Source organism: Mustela lutreola, chromosome 6 (assembly GCF_030435805.1).
Source record: "Mustela lutreola isolate mMusLut2 chromosome 6, mMusLut2.pri, whole genome shotgun sequence".
Taxonomy (NCBI): domain Eukaryota; kingdom Metazoa; phylum Chordata; class Mammalia; order Carnivora; family Mustelidae; genus Mustela; species Mustela lutreola.
In genome coordinates this window covers 136,103,340-136,123,995 of record NC_081295.1, presented here as the reverse complement: position 1 = coordinate 136,123,995, position 20,656 = coordinate 136,103,340, and the positions used below count along the sequence as shown (strand labels likewise).

Genomic DNA, 20,656 nt, shown 5'->3' with positions numbered 1-20,656 from the left:
GTCTTACATCTTTTGACATGAATCTGTGTTGCCAGGAGCACTGAAACATGGTGCCTGGGGTCCTGCTTTGAAAAGCATTCACAGCATTGCAAGCTGAAGTCATGTCTTTGAACACCACGATAGCGCTTTGCCGACCACAGAGGGTGACGGACGTAATTGGCCCAAACACCAACAGCCTCTGGATCACTGACTGAAGGTCTTCCGTGGGTTGCATGTTCTTCTTCAACCACCTAGCAAGGGAACAAATGGAGCAGTAGTAGTATTAGAAAAGAAATTACAATCTTAGTCCCATGTTTTTCCCCATAACTTAATAAAAAGGCAAGAAGGGAAGATGGGGGCTATTTCACTGGAAATAAAAGCAGTGATCTGGATCAGCTATTATGTAATTATGTATGACATAGTTCTTGTCCAATGTGGTATATTATGAAAGGCATACCTACAAACTCCCTTAACCATCCTTGTAAGGTCCTGTTTTGATTAGTGCCAGATCTATTGAGAAGGACGAGGGCGTAATTCCAGTGACTGCCAAACTGGCATGAAATATTTTGCTCTCCTAAATACCCTCATTTCTACAGAAGCCAAACATCTACAGCAAACCAGTGAATGTCCAACAAAGAAAATATACATTGAAAATTGTACGACACTGTGTGGTGGTCTGTCTTGGCCTTGCCCCACCCACTACCCTGCATGGTGTGGTTGGAAGAAATGCACCTAATTTCTAGCTCCCTGCCTTGGGATGGAAGGAACAGATTGAACTTTGTTTGCAACCTTCTGGGCTGTGTGGGGGCTGCCTGAGGGACTGTTTGCTGTCTTGCCTGGCTCACAGTTCAGGAGGAAAAGGTTGGTGTAGTCTGGATGGGAGTCAAGAACCCCAAGAAGCAGTGGCATGCAATGAAACATGAAAGGTACAGCTGACTGCATACCCTCCAATGTGGGGAGGGAAATCACAGCAAAGGAATCATATAGAGCTCTTAAGGCCCTGACAAGAAGCTGGAGACTCTAGACATTGAAAGCAGCTGAGGAAAAATTAAAAACAAACAAAAAAACCTAAAACAAACAAACATACAGGCCTAGACAGGAAGCATGCCCAGAAAATACCTGAGAAGACCTGGGCTAAGCTGAAGACTCACAGGCCCACTCATGAGAGAAGGTCTACCCATCAGTGGAAGAGGAACTTGTTTTTGCAAAAATGCCCAATTTTCAACAAAGGATTATAAGGTGTGCAAAGAAACAAAAACAACCCACTAGAAGGAGGGAAAATTCTGGAAATATTCCCCCCCCCCAAAAAAGTGATCAGATTTACTAGATAAGGACTTCAAAACAAATGTCGAATACCTCAAAAGAGCTAAAGGCAACCATGGACAAAGAACTAAAGAACATCGGGAAAGCAGCACGTGAAGAAAATACAAGTATTGACAAAGGAGGTACACATTATTATTTTTTTAAACCAAACAAATCCTGGGCTGGAAATTATAATTACTGAATGGAAGAATTCACGAGAGGGGGTTCAACATCAAACTCAAACAAGAAGAAGAAAAATCAGCAAACTTAAAGAGAAGTTGTTTGAAATGATCAAGTTCAAGGAGCTAAAAGAAGAAAGAATGAAGAAAAGCGGATAGAGTCTAAAAGGCTTATGGGACCGACTCCACCAAGCCAACCAATGTACACACAATGGGAGTCTTAGGCAGAGAAGGAGTGAGGTGGGCAAGGAGGAGAGAAAGGGCCAGGGTGGTTATTTGAAAAAAAGATGGCTAAAAAAAAAAAAAAAAAAAAAAAAAGAATGGCTAAATTTGAGGAAAGATGTGAATATACTAATCCAAGAAGTACAATGAACTTTAAGTAGGATCCACACAAAGAGACCTACAGTGAGACATGTTATAATCAGATCTGTCCAAGACAGAGTGGATCTTGAAAGCAGCAAGAGAAAAGCAACTCATCACATAAAGTGATCTCAAAAAAGATCATTAGATTTCTCACCAGAAACCTTATGGTTCAGAAGGCAGTTAGGATGACATATTTAAAATAGTGAGATAACCTACATCTGGCAAACTGTACATTTCAAAGATAAGGAAGAAATTTAAGACATTCCTGCACAAAAACGGGATGTTCATTACCACTACATCTGCCCCCACCAGAAATACTAAATGACGTCCAAGTTGAAATGAAAGGATAGTAACTCAAAGCCACATAAATATATAAAGTTCTCCAGTGAAGGTAAATACATGCACAAATATAAAAATAGTATTTTTATAATTTTGGTTTGCAAATCTACTTTTTCTATAGGATTTAGAAGACAAATGCATAAGATGTAATTTATTTATATCAATGGATATGCAACATATAAAAGTAATATGTAACAAGTAACATTAAGTGGAGGGGTGGAGCAGCAATTGAGTTCAGTTGGTAATAATTAAAGGTACATTGTTATAGATTGTTACAACTACATATGAGATACAGTTAATAATCTAATACAGATTGTTATAACTTTAGGATGTTATTATGTAATGCCCATGGTAACCCCCCCACACACAAATACCCATAGAAGGTACACAGAAATGAAAAGAGAATTAAAATGTGTCAGTATAATAAATTAACTAAACACAAGGGGAAGCAGTAATGCAGGGAATGAGGGAACTATGTAAAACACAGAAAACAACATGGCAAAAGTAAGTGCTTCCCTATGAATAATTAACTTCAAATGTAAATGGATTGAACTCTCCAAAAACCATAGACTGATAGAATGGATAATAAAACCAGTCAGGATTCAGTTAATATACTGCCTATAAGAGTCTCACTTTTTTTTTTTTTTTTAATTTTTTTTAAAGATTTTATTTGACAGAGAGATCACTAGTAGGAAAAGCGGCAGGCAGCGGGGGTGGAAGGGAGCAGGCTCAATCCCAGAACCCTGAGACCATGACCTGAGCTGAAGCAGAGGTTTAACCCATTGAGTAACCCAGGTGCCCTAAGTCTCACTTTAGATTTAAGGATGTGCATGGTTCAGAAATGAAAGGATGAAAAAAATATTCCTTACAAATAGTAAGCAAAGGATAATAGGGATGGTTATACTAATATCAGACAAAGGAGTCTAAAAAACTTATAAATAAGAGATAAAGACATGATAGCAAAGGGGTTAATACAGCAAGAAGATATAACAATCATAAACATTTACATGTCAAATATTGGACCTCCAATATGGAATAATATATAACATAATTATACACACACACACACACACAGTGTGTGGCATGGCATAAGGACAGACCCATAAACAATGGACTAGAACAAATCTTTGCATATGTGGTCAAATGTTGGGTTTTTTTTTTTTTTAAAGATTTTATTTATTTATTTGACAGACAGAGATCACAAGTAGGTAGAGAGGCAGGAGAGAGAGGAGGAAGCAGGCTCCCCACTGAGCAGAGAGCCCGATGCGGGACTCGATCCCAGGACCCTGAGATCATGACCTGAGCTGAAGGCAGAGGCTTAACCCACTGAGCCACCCAGGTGCCCTTATTTTTTATTTTTTTTCAAATGTTTTTGATGATCAAATGATTTGACAAGGGTGCCAAGACCATTCAACAGGGAAAGTATGACATTTTCAGTAAATGGTGGGGCGTTTTTGTTTGGATAAAACACTGGGTTATATACAGACAATGGAATATTCAGCCTTTAGAAGGAAGGAACTTCTGACATAGGCTTCAATATGGATGAACGTTGAAAACATGCAAGTGAAATAAGGCAGACACAAAAGGACAAATGCTGTATGGTTTTACTTATTGAGGGGTCTAGATTAGGCAAATCCATAGAGACAAAAAGTAAAATAATGTTTGCCAGATGCTGGAGGGATGAGAGAATAGGAAGTCAGTGTTCAGTGGGGACAGAGTTTCACTCTGGGAAGATGAAAAATTTCTGGAAATGGACAATGATGGTTTACACAACAATGTGCATGTACTTAATGCCACTGAACTGTACACATTTTAAAAATGGGGAAAATAGGAAATTTTATGTTGTGTACATTCTTCCGTGATAATATTTTTAAAAACAATTCACCATATTAATAGTAAAGATAAATACTATCAACTTGATGGATAGAGAGAAAGCTTTTGTATCCATTATGATAAAAACTAAGCAAACCAGCCACAATCACGAATTTCTTCAAACTGATTAAAAGTAACCTGCAAAAACCAACAGCCAACAAAATAATTATTTTCCCCTAATGTGAAGAACAAGTAAAGGATGCCTGCTTTTATGAGTCCTAACTTTTTTAAGGAAAGCCAATGAATGTTCATAGAAGAGAAAGTGAAAAAATATATCATTTCTTATGTTCTAACAATCAAGCTATCTTTTCAGAAGCCAAACAAACTAAGATGTAAATTAAAATATATTAGTTCATGTCAAGACATTATGGCCTGAAATTGAGGTGTATAAACTTCCCACGATTGTGAAATTGCTTTTTTCTCTTTTATAGGCCTCTAAAGTATGGTTAAATAATCTTAAGTCATCAGGAATCATCACTTAAAATAACTTATACCCTTAATCTAGATATAAATTTAGTTCCTTGTATTGTCCAAGGAGAAAATACCACTGTTCTAATTTTTTTTATAACATATCTTTTTTGAAGGTGGATTTTTAAGTCAAATTGTCAAGTTATGCCACTGAGAATACTAGGGTACAAAAATAGACAAGGAAATTATTTCCATAGAACAATGACCACAGTAGGAGTGTCTACTACAGGCAAATTCATGAGCTGGATGTCTCTGCCTGGGTCTGTCACCCTCAAAGCAGAGAGAACTCTGTCTTTATAGCAAATTACATATTTCTCCTGTCAGCCTGGCAACATGTTTTGAATACCCACTAAGGACTAACTAGAAATCCTTTATTAGGTATTGTACAGCAACACGTACAGCAATACTAAAGAAACAAATATGGAGACATCATCTGTCTGGCATAATTACTGAAGCAAGCAGACCAACAAAGATAATTTGCCAAGGAACCAAAGCTTATAACTTGCTTTTTTCTTTTTTTTCTTTCTTTCTTTCTTTTTTTTTCTTTCTAGAGAGAGAGTGCGTGTGCAGGAACCGGGGGGGAGGCAGAGGGAGAGGGAGAGCGAGAATCCCAAGCAGGCTCCACAGCCAGCACAGAGCCAGACATGGGGCTTGATCCCAGGGCCCCGAGACTATGACCCCAGCCAGACTCAAGAGTCAGATGCTGAACGTTGGTTCAGTCACCCAGGTGCCCCAAAGCTTATAACTTCAAATGTCAGGCAATTCCACATCCCCACTGTTAACACCTGGTCTGATGCTCACCACCCCTCAACTGCTACCACCCTCGCTCCCCAACAGGCCAGGGAGGTTTCGGATCAGATCTTGTCAGCCCTCTTTTGAAGACCCTGAAATGGCTCCCATTTCTGTCCATGTAAAATCTGGCAGAGGACAGACCAAGTCAAGCTATTAAAGCTACTGGATCCTGGGCCCTTGGGCATGCTGGGGATGAGCTCCTGCTTCCTGACTCATGCAGCATAAAAGGGCCATAGCTCAGTGTTGGGTCCCTCTCCAAGAATCCCATTCCAGTCCTGCTAGATCTCTGCTCACCAACCTGCAATGCAATGGCTCTTGGGGGACACACACCCACTCCTGTGTCCCTGAGTTTTCTCTGCCTGAAGACTCCTCCAGACACTTGGCTGTGTGAAAATGGGGCTTATGTGCTTTAATAGCCATACTTGCTCTCAAGCCTATCATGTATCTCAAAGACCACATTAAGTCATTTATTTAGCTCAGGCATAGAGTCTGTGGTCACCCTGTATATCTCTAAATATGTCGGCAGCAGACAAAAATTAGACACCTACCTGACAGCTATGGTAGACATTGGAGGTACCTCCAAGTTTTTATTCCACAAGTAGCATTTCTTCCACCCGCGATTTGAGTTGTTGATGGATTTCCTTTTCCACAGGGGCATGCTACTTGGCTTCGGGGTCACATTAATCTCTTTTGGGAACTGGTGTCTTGCTAAGATCCTTTCTAAGCCAGAGAATTCAGAATTCTGACCTAGTAATAGAAGAAACATTTACTATGATTCAGCGTGCCTTTCCATGTTTGCATAGCAAGAGTAACATGGCACTCATTTAAGAAAGAGTATTTATGCTACTTCATAATTACTATTGAACTGCCATGCCTTCACTGCAAAAGCATTACTGAGCTCCACTTAGACCCGAGCCTGGTCCTGGACATCTAATAGACTGCAGAGCAAATGAATGAGTGAATGAACATACAAACCAGCACGAATACTGAAGTCTATTTAAACAATTTGTGCCTGATTCTCAAATTAATGACAATTGATTGCACAATTATTTCTATCTTCGGAGATGTTAACCACACTCTGCATTTACATCCATGCATGGCTTCACATTGACCTCATTTGGCCCCTAACCAAATGCTCCTCTCATGGGACCAAGAGCTTGTGCCAGAATGTGATTCAATACCCTGAATCCTTCATCAAGACAGCCCTGTTACCAAAAGGAAGGGAAGGGAAAGGAGTCAGTAGAACTACACTATGGATTTAGTGACATAACCGACTTATACTGTAGTGTAAGCTTTTTCTTTGCAAACTGGTAATGATCAGAGGATCAACAGTCAGTGTTCAGGCTGCTTTGTGCATGGCTCTGCAATCCATCTGGGTGTATGAGAAACTAAGACACTGTCATCAACCTAACGCAGGAAGAGGAGTTGAGCCCCGGGGATTCAGGAAACACTGAATGCATTTTCAATGATAAAATTGCATTTTAATTACAATAGAAATTAGATCAGAACTCGTCCAGCCTCCCTTGTTTCTCAGACTGAACCACTGATGGTCTCTACTGGACAGGGTAATTGGCACAGACGCCAACGAACCAAGAATTGAACCACGGGGCCATAGCTCGGCAATCTGACTAAATGATGTCATGATTAATAGATTGACCCTTAGAGGCCTGAAAATCCTTCCAAGTGAGTCAAAAACAGGGCTGGAATCTGGGGCTCCTGCCCAGTGGTCTCAAGCCTGGCCCAGACAGCTTCTACCTACTACTCTTAGAAGTAGTATATTAGCTCAGGATCCCTCAGCAGGGCACCCAGAAGTTCTCCCAGGCATTGGAATCATAGGAAGAACATATGTTCTGCTTTGGTTGTCAGAATTTCAAAGCTGAAGTTACTATTAAACTGAACTAATTAACCCAGTTCAGGTCTTCGATGCCTCAAGAAATTATTGGAGGAGGTGGCTCAGTCAGAAGACCATGGTCTTGGGGTCAAAAGTTTGAGCCCTGTGTTGGGTGTAGAGATCACTTAAATAAATAAAATTTAATTAAAATAGAAATTATTGGAAGTATAATAATATTGAATATCAATTTATAGTGACATTTTAGGTATATTGGACTGTGAGCTACTTGGGTGGTTTTGTATGATAAGGGCAATACATGTGAGATGGGCAGATGGATAGACAGAAGAATGGGTGGAGGAATTAGTAATCACAAAACAAATCAGCATAGATCAGGTACACAAGTACATGAGGCAAGTACACAAGCCAGTGTGTGTGTGTGTGCGTGTGTGTATTTACCAGAGGCAGTAAAAATAAGTAACTTAGAACTTCAGGCTTTAAAATGATTTGTTGCTTTCAGATATCATAATTGTCTTCTCCAGTCTACACACGGAAGTCATGGATTTGGTGGCCCTCGGTGGCCGGCCAGACTGTGAACAACGTATGTGTGCGCGTGCACACATATACACACATGCACACACTGCTTCGAGAGCTGCCCAACTGGTCTCCTTCCCCAGCCAACTCACTCTTTTGGAAACCACTCTTCCCACCTGCCTCGTCCTTCCCTATATCCAGTTAAGCAGCCTCCTGAAGCATCTGTGCTCGGGGGTGTGGGGAGCAGTGAATTAGCTAAGAGAGTCATCTTCTTAAGCATTAAAAACAACATACAAAAGCCTTAAACTTCTGCCCACTTTCTAGTTTTTGGTTTGGTGCCAGTCATTGAAACATTGGTTTGGACAGTCTTTAAAAAACATCATAGAACAAGGAGGCGGAGTCAAGATAGCGGAGAAGTAGCAGGCTGAGACTACTTCAGCTAGCCGGAGATCAGCTAGATAGCTTATCTAAAGATTGCAAACACCTGAAAATCCATCGGCAGATCGAAGAGAAGGAGAACAGCAATTCTGGAAACAGAAAAACAACCACTTTCTGAAAGGTAGGACCGGGGGAGAAGTGAATCCAAAGCGTCGACGGGAGGGGCCGGCTCCCGGTAAGCGGCGGAGCAACCACGCACAAAATCGACTTTTAAAAGTCTGTTCTGCTCAGGGACATCACTCCAGAGGCTACCCGGGGCAAAGCCCACACAGGGTCAGCGTGGCCTCAGGTCCCGCAGGGTCACAGAAGAATCGGGGGTGTCTGAGTGTCGCAGAGCTTGCGGGTATTGGAACGGGAAAGCTGGCTACAGAGACAGAGCCGACAGTAAGCTTGCAGCTTGGGGTGACCTTGAACCGGTCGCAGGCTCGGTGAGCTCGGAGCGCGGCCGGAGGTCAGGCAGACGGGAGTAACTGGGCACGGTTCTCTGAGCGCACACTGAGGAGTGCGGCCCTGGGCTCTCGGCTCCTCCAGGCCGGAGACCAGGAGGCCGCCATTTGTATTCCCGTCCTCCGGAACTCTACGGAAAGTGCTCAGGGAACAAAAGCTCCTGAAAGCAAACCGGGGGGATTACTTACCCCGGCCCCAGCTAAGGGCGGTGCAATTCTGCCTGGGGCAAAGACACTTGAGAATCCCTACACCAGGCCCCTCCCCCAGAAGATCAACAAGAAATCCAGCCGAGACCAAGTTCACCTACCAAAGAGTGCGGTTTCAATACCAAGGAGAGCAGCAGAATTCTAGAGGAGGAGAAAGCAAAGCACAGAACTCATGGCTTTTTCCCTGTGATTTTTTGTAGTCTTGCAGTTAATTTAATTTTTTTCTTTTTCATTTTTTGTTTTTTTTCCTCGCCTTCTGGTAAATTTTTTTTTAACTTTTACCTTTTTCTTTTTTAACGTTTTTTAACTAGTTTATCCAATATATATATATATATTTTCTTTTTTATATTTTTCTTATTTGTTTTCTTTTTTTTAATTCTTTTCTTTTCGTTTTTGTTTCTTTTTTTCATTTTTTTTTCTTTCTTCCTTTTTGAACCTCTTTTTATCCCCTTTCTCCCCCCTCACGATTTGGGATCTCTTCTAATTTGGTTAAAGCATATTTTCCTGGGGTTGTTGCCACCCTTTTAGTATTTTACTTGCTCCTTCATATACTCTTATCTGGACAAAATGACAAGACAGAAAAATTCAACACAAAAAAAAGAACAAGAGGCAGTACCGAAGACAAGGGACCTAATCAATACAGACGTTGGTAATATGTCAGATCTAGAGTTCAGAATGACAATTCTCAAGGTTCTAGCCGGGCTCGAAAAAGGCATGAAAGATATTAGAGAAATCCTCTCGAGAGATATAAAAGCCCTTTCTGGAGAAATAAAAGAACTAAAATCTAACCAAGTTGAAATCAAAAAAGCTATTAATGAGGTGCAATCAAAAATGGAGGCTCTCACTGCTAGGATAAATGAGGCAGAAGAAAGAATTAGTGATATAGAAGACTAAATGACAGAGAATAAAGAAGCTGAGCAAAAGAGGGACAAACAGCTACTGGACCATGAGGGGAGAATTCGAGAGATAAGTGACACCATAAGACAAAACAACATTAGAATAATTGGGATTCCAGAAGAAGAAGAAAGAGAGAGGGGAGCAGAAGGTATACTAGAGAGAATTATTGGGGAGAATTTCCCCAATATGGCAAAGGGAACGAGCATCAAAATTCAGGAGGTTCAGAGAACGCCCCTCAAAATCAATAAGAATAAGCCCATACCCCGTCACCTAATAGTAAAATTTACAAGTCTCAGTGACAAAGAGAAAATCCTGAAAGCAGCCCGGGAAAAGAAGTCTGTAACATACAATGGTAAAAATATTAGATTGGCAGCTGACTTATCCACAGAGACCTGGCAGGCCAAAAAGAGCTGGCATGATATTTTCAGAGCACTAAAGGAGAAAAGCATGCAGCCAAGAATACTATATCCAGCTAGGCTATCATTGAAAATAGAAGGAGAGATTAAAAGCTTCCAGGACAAACAAAAACTGAAAGAATTTGCAAACACCAAACCAGCTCTACAGGAAATCTTGAAAGGGGTCCTCTAAGCAAAGAGAGAGCCTACAAGTGGTAGATCAGAAAGGAACAGAGACCATATACAGTAACAGTCACCTTACAGGCAATACAATGGCCCTAAATTCAAATCTCTCAATAGTTACCCTGAATGTGAATGGGCTAAATGCCCCTGTCAAAAGACACAGGGTATCAGAATGGATAAAAAAACAAAACCCATCTATATGTTGCCTCCAAGAAACTCATTTTAAGCCCGAAGACATCTCCAGATTTAAAGTGAGGGGGTGGAAAAGAATTTACCATGCTAATGGACATCAGAAGAAAGCAGGAGTGGCAATCCTTATATCAGATCAATTAGATTTTAAGCCAAAGACTATAATAAGAGATGAGGAAGGACACTATATCATACTCAAAGGGTCTGTCCAACAAGAAGATTTAACAATTTTAAATATCTATGCCCCCAACGTGGGAGCAGCCAACTATATAAACCAATCAATAACAAAATCAAAGAAACACATCAACAATAATACAATAATAGTAGGGGACTTTAACACTCCTCTCACTGAAATAGACAGATCATCCAAGCAAAAGATCAGCAAGGAAATAAAGGCCTTAAACGACACACTGGACCAGATGGACATCACAGATATATTCAGAACATTTCATCCCAAAGCAACAGAATACACATTCTTCTCTAGTGCACATGGAACATTCTCCAGTATAGATCACATCCTCGGTCCTAAATCAGGACTCAACCGGTATCAACAGATTGGGATCATTCCCTGCATATATTCAGACCACAATGCTCTGAAGCTAGAACTCAACCACAAGAGGAAGTTTGGAAAGAACCCAAATACATGGAGACAAAACAGCATCCTTCTAAAGAATGAATGGGTCAACCGGGAAATTAAAGAAGAATTGAAAAAAATCATGGAAACAAATGATAATGAAAATACAATGGTTCAAAATCTGTGGGACACAACAAAGGTAGTCCTGAGAGGAAAATATATAGCGGTACAAGCCTTTCTCAAGAAACAAGAAAGGTCTCAGGTACACAACCTAACCCTACACCTAAAGGAGCTGGAGAAAGAACAGGAAAGAAACCCTAAGCCAAGCAGGAGAAGAGAAATCATAAAGATCAGAGCAGAAATCAATGAAATAGAAACCAAAAAGACAATAGAGCAAATCAACGAAAGTAGGAGCTGGTTCTTTGAAAGAATTAATAAAATTGATAAACCCCTGGCCTGACTTATCAAAAAGAAAAGAGAAAGGATGCAAATAAATAAAATCATGAATGAAAGAGGAGAGATCACAACTAACACCAAAGAAATACAAACTATTATAAGAACATACTATGAGCAACTCTATGCCAACAAATTTGACAATCTGGAAGAAATGGATGCATTCCTAGAAACATATAAACTACCACAACTGAACCAGGAAGAAGTAGAAAGCCTGAACAGACCCATAACCAGTAAGGAGATTGAAACAGTCATTAAAAATCTCCAAACAAACAAAAGCCCAGGGCCAGACGGCTTCCCGGGGGAATTCTACCAAACATTTAAAGAAGAACTAATTCCTATTCTCCTGAAACTGTTCCAGAAATTAGCAATGGAAGGAAAACTTCCAAACTCATTTTATGAGGCCAGCATCACCTTGATCCCAAAACCAGACAAGGATCCCACCAAAAAAGAGAGCTATAGACCGATATCCTTGATGAACACAGATGTGAAAATACTCAACAAAATACTACCAATAGGATTCAACAGTACATTAAAAAGATTATTCACCACGACCAAGTGGGATTTATTCCAGGGCTGCAAGGTTGGTTCAACATCCGCAAATCAGTCAATGTGATACAACACATCAATAAAAGAAAGAACAAGAACCATATGATACTCTCAATAGATGCTGAAAAAGCATTTGACAAAGTACAGCATCCCTTCCTGATCAAAACTCTTCAAAGTGTAGGGATAGAGGGCACATACCTCAATATCATCAAAGCCATCTATGAAAAACCCACCGCAAATATCATTCTCAATGGAGAAAAACTGAAAGCTTTTCCGCTAAGGTCAGGAACACGGCAGGGATGTCCATTATCACCACTGCTATTCAACATAGTACTAGAGGTCCTAGCCTCAGCAATCAGACAACAAAAGGAAATTAAAGGCATCCAAATCGGCAAAGAAGAAGTCAAATTATCACTCTTCGCAGATGATATGATACTATATGTGGAAAACCCAAAAGACTCCACTCCAAAACTGCTAGAACTTGTACAGGAATTCAGTAAAGTGTCAGGATATAAAATCAATGCACAGAAATCAGTTGCATTTCTTTACACCAACAGCAAGACAGAAGAAAGAGAAATTAAGGAGTCAATCCTATTTATAATTGCACCCAAAACCATAAGATACCTAGGAATAAACCTAACCAAAGAGGCACAGAATCTATACTCAGAAAACTATAAAGTACTCATGAAAGAAATTGAGGAAGACACAAAGAAATGGAAAAATGTTCCATGCTCCTGGATTGGAAGAATAAATATTGTGAAAATGTCTATGCTACCTAAAGCAATCTACACATTTAATGCAATTCCTATCAAAGTACCATCCATCTTTTTCAAAGAAATGGAACAAATAATTCTAAAATTTATATGGAACCAGAAAAGACCTCGAATAGCCAAAGGGATATTGAAAAAGAAAGCCAACGTTGGTGGCATCACAATTCCGGACTTCAAGCTCTATTACAAAGCTGTCATCATCAAGACAGAATGGTACTGGCACAAAAACAGACACATATATCAATGGAACAGAATAGAGAGCCCAGAAATAGACCGTCAACTCTACAGTCAACTAATCTTCGACAAAGCAGGAAAGAATGTCCAATGGAAAAAAGACAGCCTCTTCAATAAATGGTGCTGGGAAAATTGGACAGCCACATGCAGAAAAATGAAATTGGACCATTTCCTTACACCACACACAAAAATAGACTCAAAATGGATGAAGGACCTCAATGTGCAAAAGGAATCCATCAAAATCCTTGAGGAGAACACAGGCAGCAACCTTTTCGACCTCAGCCGCAGCAACATCTTCCTAGGAACAACGCCAAAGGCAAGGGAAGCAAGGGCAAAAATGAACTATTGGGATTTCATCAAAATCAAAAGCTTTTGCACAGCAAAGGAAACAGTTAACAAAATCAAAAGACAACTGAGAGAATGGGAGAAGATATTTGCAAACGACATATCAGATAAAGGACTAGTGTCCAGAATCTATAAAGAACTTAGCAAACTCAACACCCAAAGAACAAATAATCCAATCAAGAAATGGGCAGAGGACATGAACAGACATTTCTGCAAAGAAGACATCCAGATGGCCAACAGACACATGAAAAAGTGCTCCATATCACTCGGCATCAGGGAAATACAAATCAAAACCACAATGCGATATCACCTCACACCAGTCAGAATGGCTAAAATCAACAAGTCAGGAAATGACAGATGCTGGCGAGGATGCGGAGAAAGGGGAACCCTCCTCCACTGTTGGTGGGAATGCAAGCTGGTGCAGCCACTCTGGAAAACAGCATGGAGGTTCCTCAAAATGTTGAAAATAGAACTGCCCTATGACCCAGCAACTGCACTATTGGGTATTTACCCTAAAGATACAAACGTAGTGATCCAAAGGGGCACGTGCACCCGAATGTTTATAGCAGCAATGTCCACAATAGCCAAACTATGGAAAGAACCTAGATGTCCATCAACAGATGAATGGATCAAGAAGAGGTGGTATATATACACAATGGAATACTATGCAGCCATCAAAAGAAATGAAATCTTGCCATTTGCGACAACATGGATAGAACTAGAGCGTATCATGCTTAGCGAAATAAGTCAAGCAGAGAAAGACAACTATCATATGATCTCCCTGATATGAGGAAGTGGTGATGCAACATGGGGGCTTAAGTGGGTAGGAGAAGAATCAATGAAACAAGATGGGATTGGGAGGGAGACAAACCATAAGTGACTCTTAATCTCACAAAACAAACTGAGGGTTGCTGGGGGGAGGGGGTTTGGAAGAAGGGGATGGGATTATGGACATTGGGGAGGGTATGTGCTTTGGTGAATGCTGTGAAGTGTGTAAACCTGGTGATTCACAGACCTGTACCCCTGGGGATAAAAATATATGTTTATAAACAAACAAACGAACAAAAAAATCATAGAACCAATACTAACATGATCTCAGGATAGCTCCTTAGGCTGCCGTGCTGGGACGCGGGGTGAGGAGGAAGAGGGTCACTCACAGACGCTTTTGATGTTTGGGGGACGGCTATCTGGGCAGGGTAGATCTAAACGCATATAGTATAATGGCTCCTCATTCCTCATTTTATGTTGTTCATATGATTTAACTTCCTATTATTTAAAATCCAGAAAAAAAATAAAAGACCCTGTGTTTCTAACTATAAATGTTTAGTTCTCTCTCTCTTGTTTTTTTTTTCTTCTGATGGCTCTGGGTAATAATTACAGTCTAATGCAGGCAAAGCTCCCCAGCAGGTGCAGATGGGGCTGGCGTGAGAAGAAATAAAACCCATTTTAAGGCCAGGTGAAATTTAGACTAGACAGAGGCTTTAGACATGTAGCAGGGAGCCATTGGTATCCATTATTGAATTCATGATCTGACGGACGAAAGTGTGAGAAATGGGGTCATCTCTTGCAGATCAAGGCAATCACTGGAAATGGCATTCTGGAAATGAAACAGCCTTTGAGTGAAGAATTCAAGGTCTCAGAGGGTAACGTCCCCTCAATGACTGGATTCTGCCTCAGGCCCGGGTCCTTCAAGGACACAGGACTCTGAGGAGACATTTCTGCCTGAGAATGCCGTTCACCTCAGCTATGTCACTCACTTTCAACTGACTTCTGACCACAGTGAGGAGTCCTGCGGCCCAACCCCTCTGAAACAAAGCCATCTCAGTGCTCAGGAGCGGCAGTTTTACCTGGCAGGAACACTCCCAGTGGCTAAAGGTGTATCAATACCTATCAGTGTCTCCATTGGCAGGCTAAGGGAACAAAACTGAAATTAACATATAACTGAAATATCACAAGAGAGTCAAAACCTGATTCTGCTACCTAACATAAATGCTTAATGCATATTCAATGGTAAAACTGCATTTTAATTGCAAAAGTACAGGATAAATTTCCATCGGAATAAAGTCAGACAACTTAAAGTAGTATACATAGTTAAAGGAAACATGTCATTCCTCTTTCTCCAGAGGTAGCCAAGGGCTGGAATATGTCCCTTTCCAGAACTCTTCCCGCTGCGTGTACACACATGTTTGTACGTACAGGTATACAGTCTTCTTTTGGTATAAATGGAATCAGTGTTTCTTATTTTGCAGATTATTTATTAATATTCTACAGTGTGTTTTGTAAATATTTAAACATCAGCTTCTTTTTTAATAGTATTCCTCAATATAGATGCATCCGTTATTTAATTGTTCTGCCATTGAATGACATGAAGCTATTTATAATCTGTCACCATGATAAACAATGCTTCAGCACACACACTCCTTCCTGCATCTGTGTGCACAGGTGCAAGAATTTCTCTAGGACACTAACTGGAAGGGGAACTTCTAAGTCAAAGGGCATAGGTATGTAATGGGAGGTTAAAATGTGAGTTTTTATGTTGTTTCAGTTTTTTCCTAAGGCCACACAGTCTGAGGAAAATCTTGTAGATGGGAATTTCTTACCTATGTACAGCATACCTATTTATTTTTTTAAAAAATTGCTAAACATGGGATGCCTGCGTGGCTCAGTCAGTTAAGCGCCTTTGGCTCAGATCATGATCCCAAGGTCCTAGGATTGAGTCCCACATTAGGCTCCTTGCTTAGCTAGGAGCCTGCTTCTCCTTCTGCCTGCTGCTCCCCCTGCTTGTGCTGTCTCTCTGACAAATAAATATAATCTTAAAAAAACAAACAAACAAGAAAAAGCTAAACATTCTTTAAGGCATGTGAGGATTTCTTTAGGCTGAGTTGTTGTAATGCTGTGCACTGTAGCACCTCTCCTCCCCCTGGCAGATGAAGGTACTTTAAGAGAACGACCTGCGACCCACAACTCTACAGTCAACTAATCTTTGGCGAAGCAGGAAAGAATATCCAATGGAAAAGACAGTCCCTTCAACAAGTGGTGTTGGGAAAATTGGACAGCCACATGCAGAAGAATGAAATTGGACCACTTTCTTAACACCATACGCAAAATAAATTCAAAATGGATGAAAGGCTTAACTGTGAGACAGGAACCCCTCAAAATCCTACAGGTGAAAAAGAAGCTGCAACTTCTTTGACCTTGGCCATAGCAACTTTTTACTAGACACATCACTGGAAGCAAGGGAAATAAAAGCAAAAATGAACTATTGTGACTTCATCAAGATAAAAGGCTTTTGCACAGTGAAGGAAACAATCAATAAACCAAAATGCAACCTATGAAATGGGAAAAGATATTTGCAAATGGTATGTTGGATATAGGACTAGTAACCATAATCTACAAAGAATTCATCAAAATCAGCACCCAAAAAACAAAAATCCAGTCAAGAAATGGGCAGAAGACATGAATAGACATTTCTCCAAAGTAGACACACAAATGGCCAACAGATACATGAAGAAAAGCTCCACATCACTTGGTCGAGAGAAATACAAATCAAAAGCACCATGAGATACCCCCTTATACCAGTTAGAATGGCTAAAATTAATAAGACAGGGAACAACAAATGTTGGCGAGGCTGTGGAGAAAAGGTTGGTGGGAATGCAAACTGGTGCAGCCACTCTGGAGAACAATATGGCAGTTCCTCAAAAAGTTACAAGTAGAGCTACTCTACAAGTCAGCAATTGCACTACTAGACAGTTACTCAAAGGATACGAAAGTGCTGATTTGAAGGGGCACCTGCACCCCAATGTCTACAGCAGCACTACCGACAGTGGATAAAGAAGGTGTGGCATACATGTACAATGGAAAAAGAATGAAATCTTGCCATTTGTAACAATGTGGATGGATCTAGAGGGTACTATGCTAAACGAAATAAGTCTTTCAGAGAAAGACGAAAATCATATGATTTCACACATATGTGGAATTTCAGAAACAAAACAGATGAACATAGGGGAAGGGAAGGAAAAATAGAATAAGATAAAAATAGAGAGGAAGGGGTGCCTGGGTGGCTCAGTTGGTTGACCACTGAACTCTTGATTTTAGTTCAGATCAGGATCTCAGGGTCTCCAGATTAAGGCTCACGTCAAGCTCCCTACTCAGCACTGAGTCTGCTTGTCCCTGTCCCTCTCTCTTTGCCCCTCCACTCACTTGCTTATTCCCAATCTCTCTCTATAAAATAAATAAATAAAATCTTAAAAAAAAAAAAAGGGGGGGAGGCAAAACATAAGAGACCATAGTTAAGAGGGTTGCTAAAGAGGAGGTGGAGGGGTGGGCTAGATGGGGGATGGGCATTAAAGAAGACACTTGTGTTGAGCACTGGGTGTTACATGTAAATGATGATTCACTAAATTCTACTCCCAAAACCAATCTTGGTTTAGTTAGTGGCCTAACTTTAAATTTAAAAAAATAATAGTAATAAAAAAGCAAACAAGTAAATAAATAAGTAAAAAAACCAGTTGGGGAGCTGGGCTGTGTCCCCTAATGCCTGATGTGTTCATTTCCTAGGACTGCCATAGTGAAGTGTCACAATCTGGGTTGCTTAAAACCAACAATGTATTCTCTCTCAGTTCTGGAGCCTGGAAGTCCGAAATCAAACCCTGTTCCCTCTGAAACCTCTAGGGGAGAATTCTTCCTTGCCTCTTCCTAGGTTTTAGTATTTGCTGCAATTCCTGGTGTTATCCTGACTTGCAGAAGCATCAGTCCAGTCTTTGCCTCTGTTGCCATAGGGCCATCTCCTCCGTCTGTATCTCTGTCCTCTTACAAGGAGAGCCGTGTTGGACTAGGAACCTACCCCACTCCCATCTGATCTCATCTTAATTACATCTGCACCTCTCTCAAGACCCTATTTCCAAATAAATTCACACCCTGGGATACTGGGGGGTTAAGACTTCAACATATTATTTTGGGGGATGCAGTTCAACCCTAACACCTCAGAGTATAAGATAATTGGCTAGGAGCACAGCTGCCTGTGGCCACAGGGACAGAGATCAGTGTTGGGAGCCGGTTCCATTTCCAGCAGCTGGGTGAAGGTGTGAAGGACAAGGGGTCAAGTTTTCTACATGCTATATGCAAACCCCTCGAAATGGGTGAGTTTGAGTCGTCTTGAATAGGCTCTCAAGAGGGCTTCTGTCAACCGGTGAGGCAATCTCCACTGAAATACGTTGGGAGCACAGCCTACCGAAGCTGGGGCAGGGGTGGGGTTGGGAGAGGGGAAATGTCAGCAGGAGGCTGAGTGAATGAGAGATCTCCAGCAAGGGAACCCACCAAATGCCCAGGAAAAAAGAAGCCAGCTTTGGAAAGCTGCCATCCCTAGAATGACTGGTGACAATTTGATATTTCACAGTCAAGGAAGTCTTTTCAGTTCTTCCTACCCTCACCCTTGTTGACCCAATATCAGCCAGGGAGCAGGGAAGGAGCCATAGAGAAAAAGAAAAAAAATAAAATAAAAGGCCCCACCATGTCACAGGAGTAGGGAGCAGGGAAGTTTTTACTCTGGTTGAGGTGTTTGGAATTTGGACACTAGAGTGGACTTTTTGTTATCTGAATGAGCATGACCAGGAAAGCTGTAAGGTCTGCTCATAACTTCACCCAAAGGTGATGAGCGAAGAGCAAGAGAATGGGCCAAAGAGGAACGTTGTGAGAAAAATGAAAATTATTTTCTACTTACTCTTTGCCAAGTTCAACCCATTTAATAAATCAGTAACATACATTTTAAATTTTGACAAAGACTTTCAAATTATCTTCAAAAAAAATTCTGAATCAATAAGCATGATAATACTGATTGTGAGGGTATTAATTTCCCCACTTGTTCATCACAATTGATCTTTCAAGATTTGACCAGTATGATGGCCTAAAAAATACCACCTTGATTTATTTTCTACTTCCTCCATTACCAGAGTGTTTGAACATTTTTCGTGCTTATCGATAATTTGCATTTCATCTTGTGAATTGCCTATCTATGACATGTATCACTTCTAGTAGGTTTGTTATATTTTCCTTGATTATTTTTATGTAATTGTTAGTGTAATCTAGATGTTGAGGTCAATTCATAAAACTGTGTTTTCAGGGACCAAGGACTAACCAGAATACAAATGGACAAATTTGCCATCAAACCTTCCTACCCATGACTTGTGTCTTAATCACTGTGGCAGCTGCTACTTTGCTTTCTAAAGTCCATGGGCACAAGTGGCTACCAGCTACCTTTGCTTCATTGAAACATGACAATTCAGGAGCCAAGCTCCACTCAATTCTGCAAATCAGTCCAGTTATCAACTGTCCTGATGGGATTCCAGCAGTGGTGGGCCACTCCAAACTCCAGAAAGAGAAGGTCATTTGTAGGCCTCGTGGGGTGGGGGAGAATATCCGGCTTCTCTCTGGAGAGGTACAAATGGAGGAAGAAGCAGCAGGAAAGAGAGCAAAGGCCTGACCTTCAACTTAAAGTTCTCTCACTCATCTCAAAATCACATCTACACCTTAAATTTTGTGGTTATTTCCCACTTAGTCCACTTTCCATCATTCCATAGGTAAGCTTTGCTGAGAGAAGAGTTATAGACTTATCCCAGATCATAAAAGACCAGTGAAAGAAAAGGAATGGGAAGGAGTGATGGTGGAGGCTGTTGCTGGGCAGGCTACGCATAGGACCAAGGGTCTCCAGGATGGACCACACCCACCTTGTAGGGAGTCAGTTCTTGGGGCACCTTGGTGGCTGTCGGTTGAGCATCCAACTTTTGATTTCAGCTCAGGTCATGATCCCAAGGTTGTGAGATCAAGTCCCCTGTGGGGCTCGGCGCTCTGTGGGGAGTGTTCTTGGGGTTCTCTCTCTCTCCCTCTGCCCCACCCCCTGCTCTGTCTCTCAAAACAAAACAAAACAAACAAACAAACAAAAAACAGTCTTTGTGGCTAAAGGAAGCAGTAGTTTGTGCCAGTGTGTTTGTTAAAAGAACTCACAGCACTCTCTACCCACGTACAGTTTTGTTTGTCCTCTTCACTCTTGTAGGAATAAAGTTTCTCCATCAGATGGTTAGGCAGCAGTCTGTGAAGGCTGGACAGAGTCTCGAAGGTGTGACACAGAACCTCGGGCTGCGCATAGTTTTTCAGGGTCTTGGGTTTGCCTAGGAGAGGAAGTTTCAGTGGGAAGTGGTTGTTCTTGGCTGTCCCCATAATGACCCACTGAGTTCGAGACAAGAAAAGATGGGACTCCTTGTCGTTGTTCCTTCTCCACACTTTTCTCCATCTCTGAGGAGATGCTATGGAATCCCTTCTCTGGTC

The 20,656-nt window shown here is 41.0% G+C and overlaps 1 protein-coding gene across 2 annotated transcripts in view; it reads right to left on the bottom strand.

Moving 5' to 3' along the window:
• LOC131834479 (testis expressed protein 56-like) overlaps window positions 1–20,637 on the bottom strand; it is a 35,820-nt gene extending 15,183 nt beyond the window's left edge. For both annotated transcript variants that reach the window (XR_009354906.1, XM_059179155.1), the window contains exons 1-3: window positions 20,356–20,637; window positions 5,843–6,041; window positions 8–230 (exon numbers count right to left, since the gene is read on the bottom strand). Coding sequence is in view for 1 of the 2 variants with exons in the window: in XM_059179155.1 (XP_059035138.1) it covers window positions 8–230; window positions 5,843–6,041; window positions 20,356–20,548 (615 nt within the window). In the remaining variant the exon portion in view is untranslated. The remainder of the gene's footprint in view (window positions 1–7; window positions 231–5,842; window positions 6,042–20,355) is intronic.
• Between the last annotated feature and the right edge of the window lie 19 nt (window positions 20,638–20,656).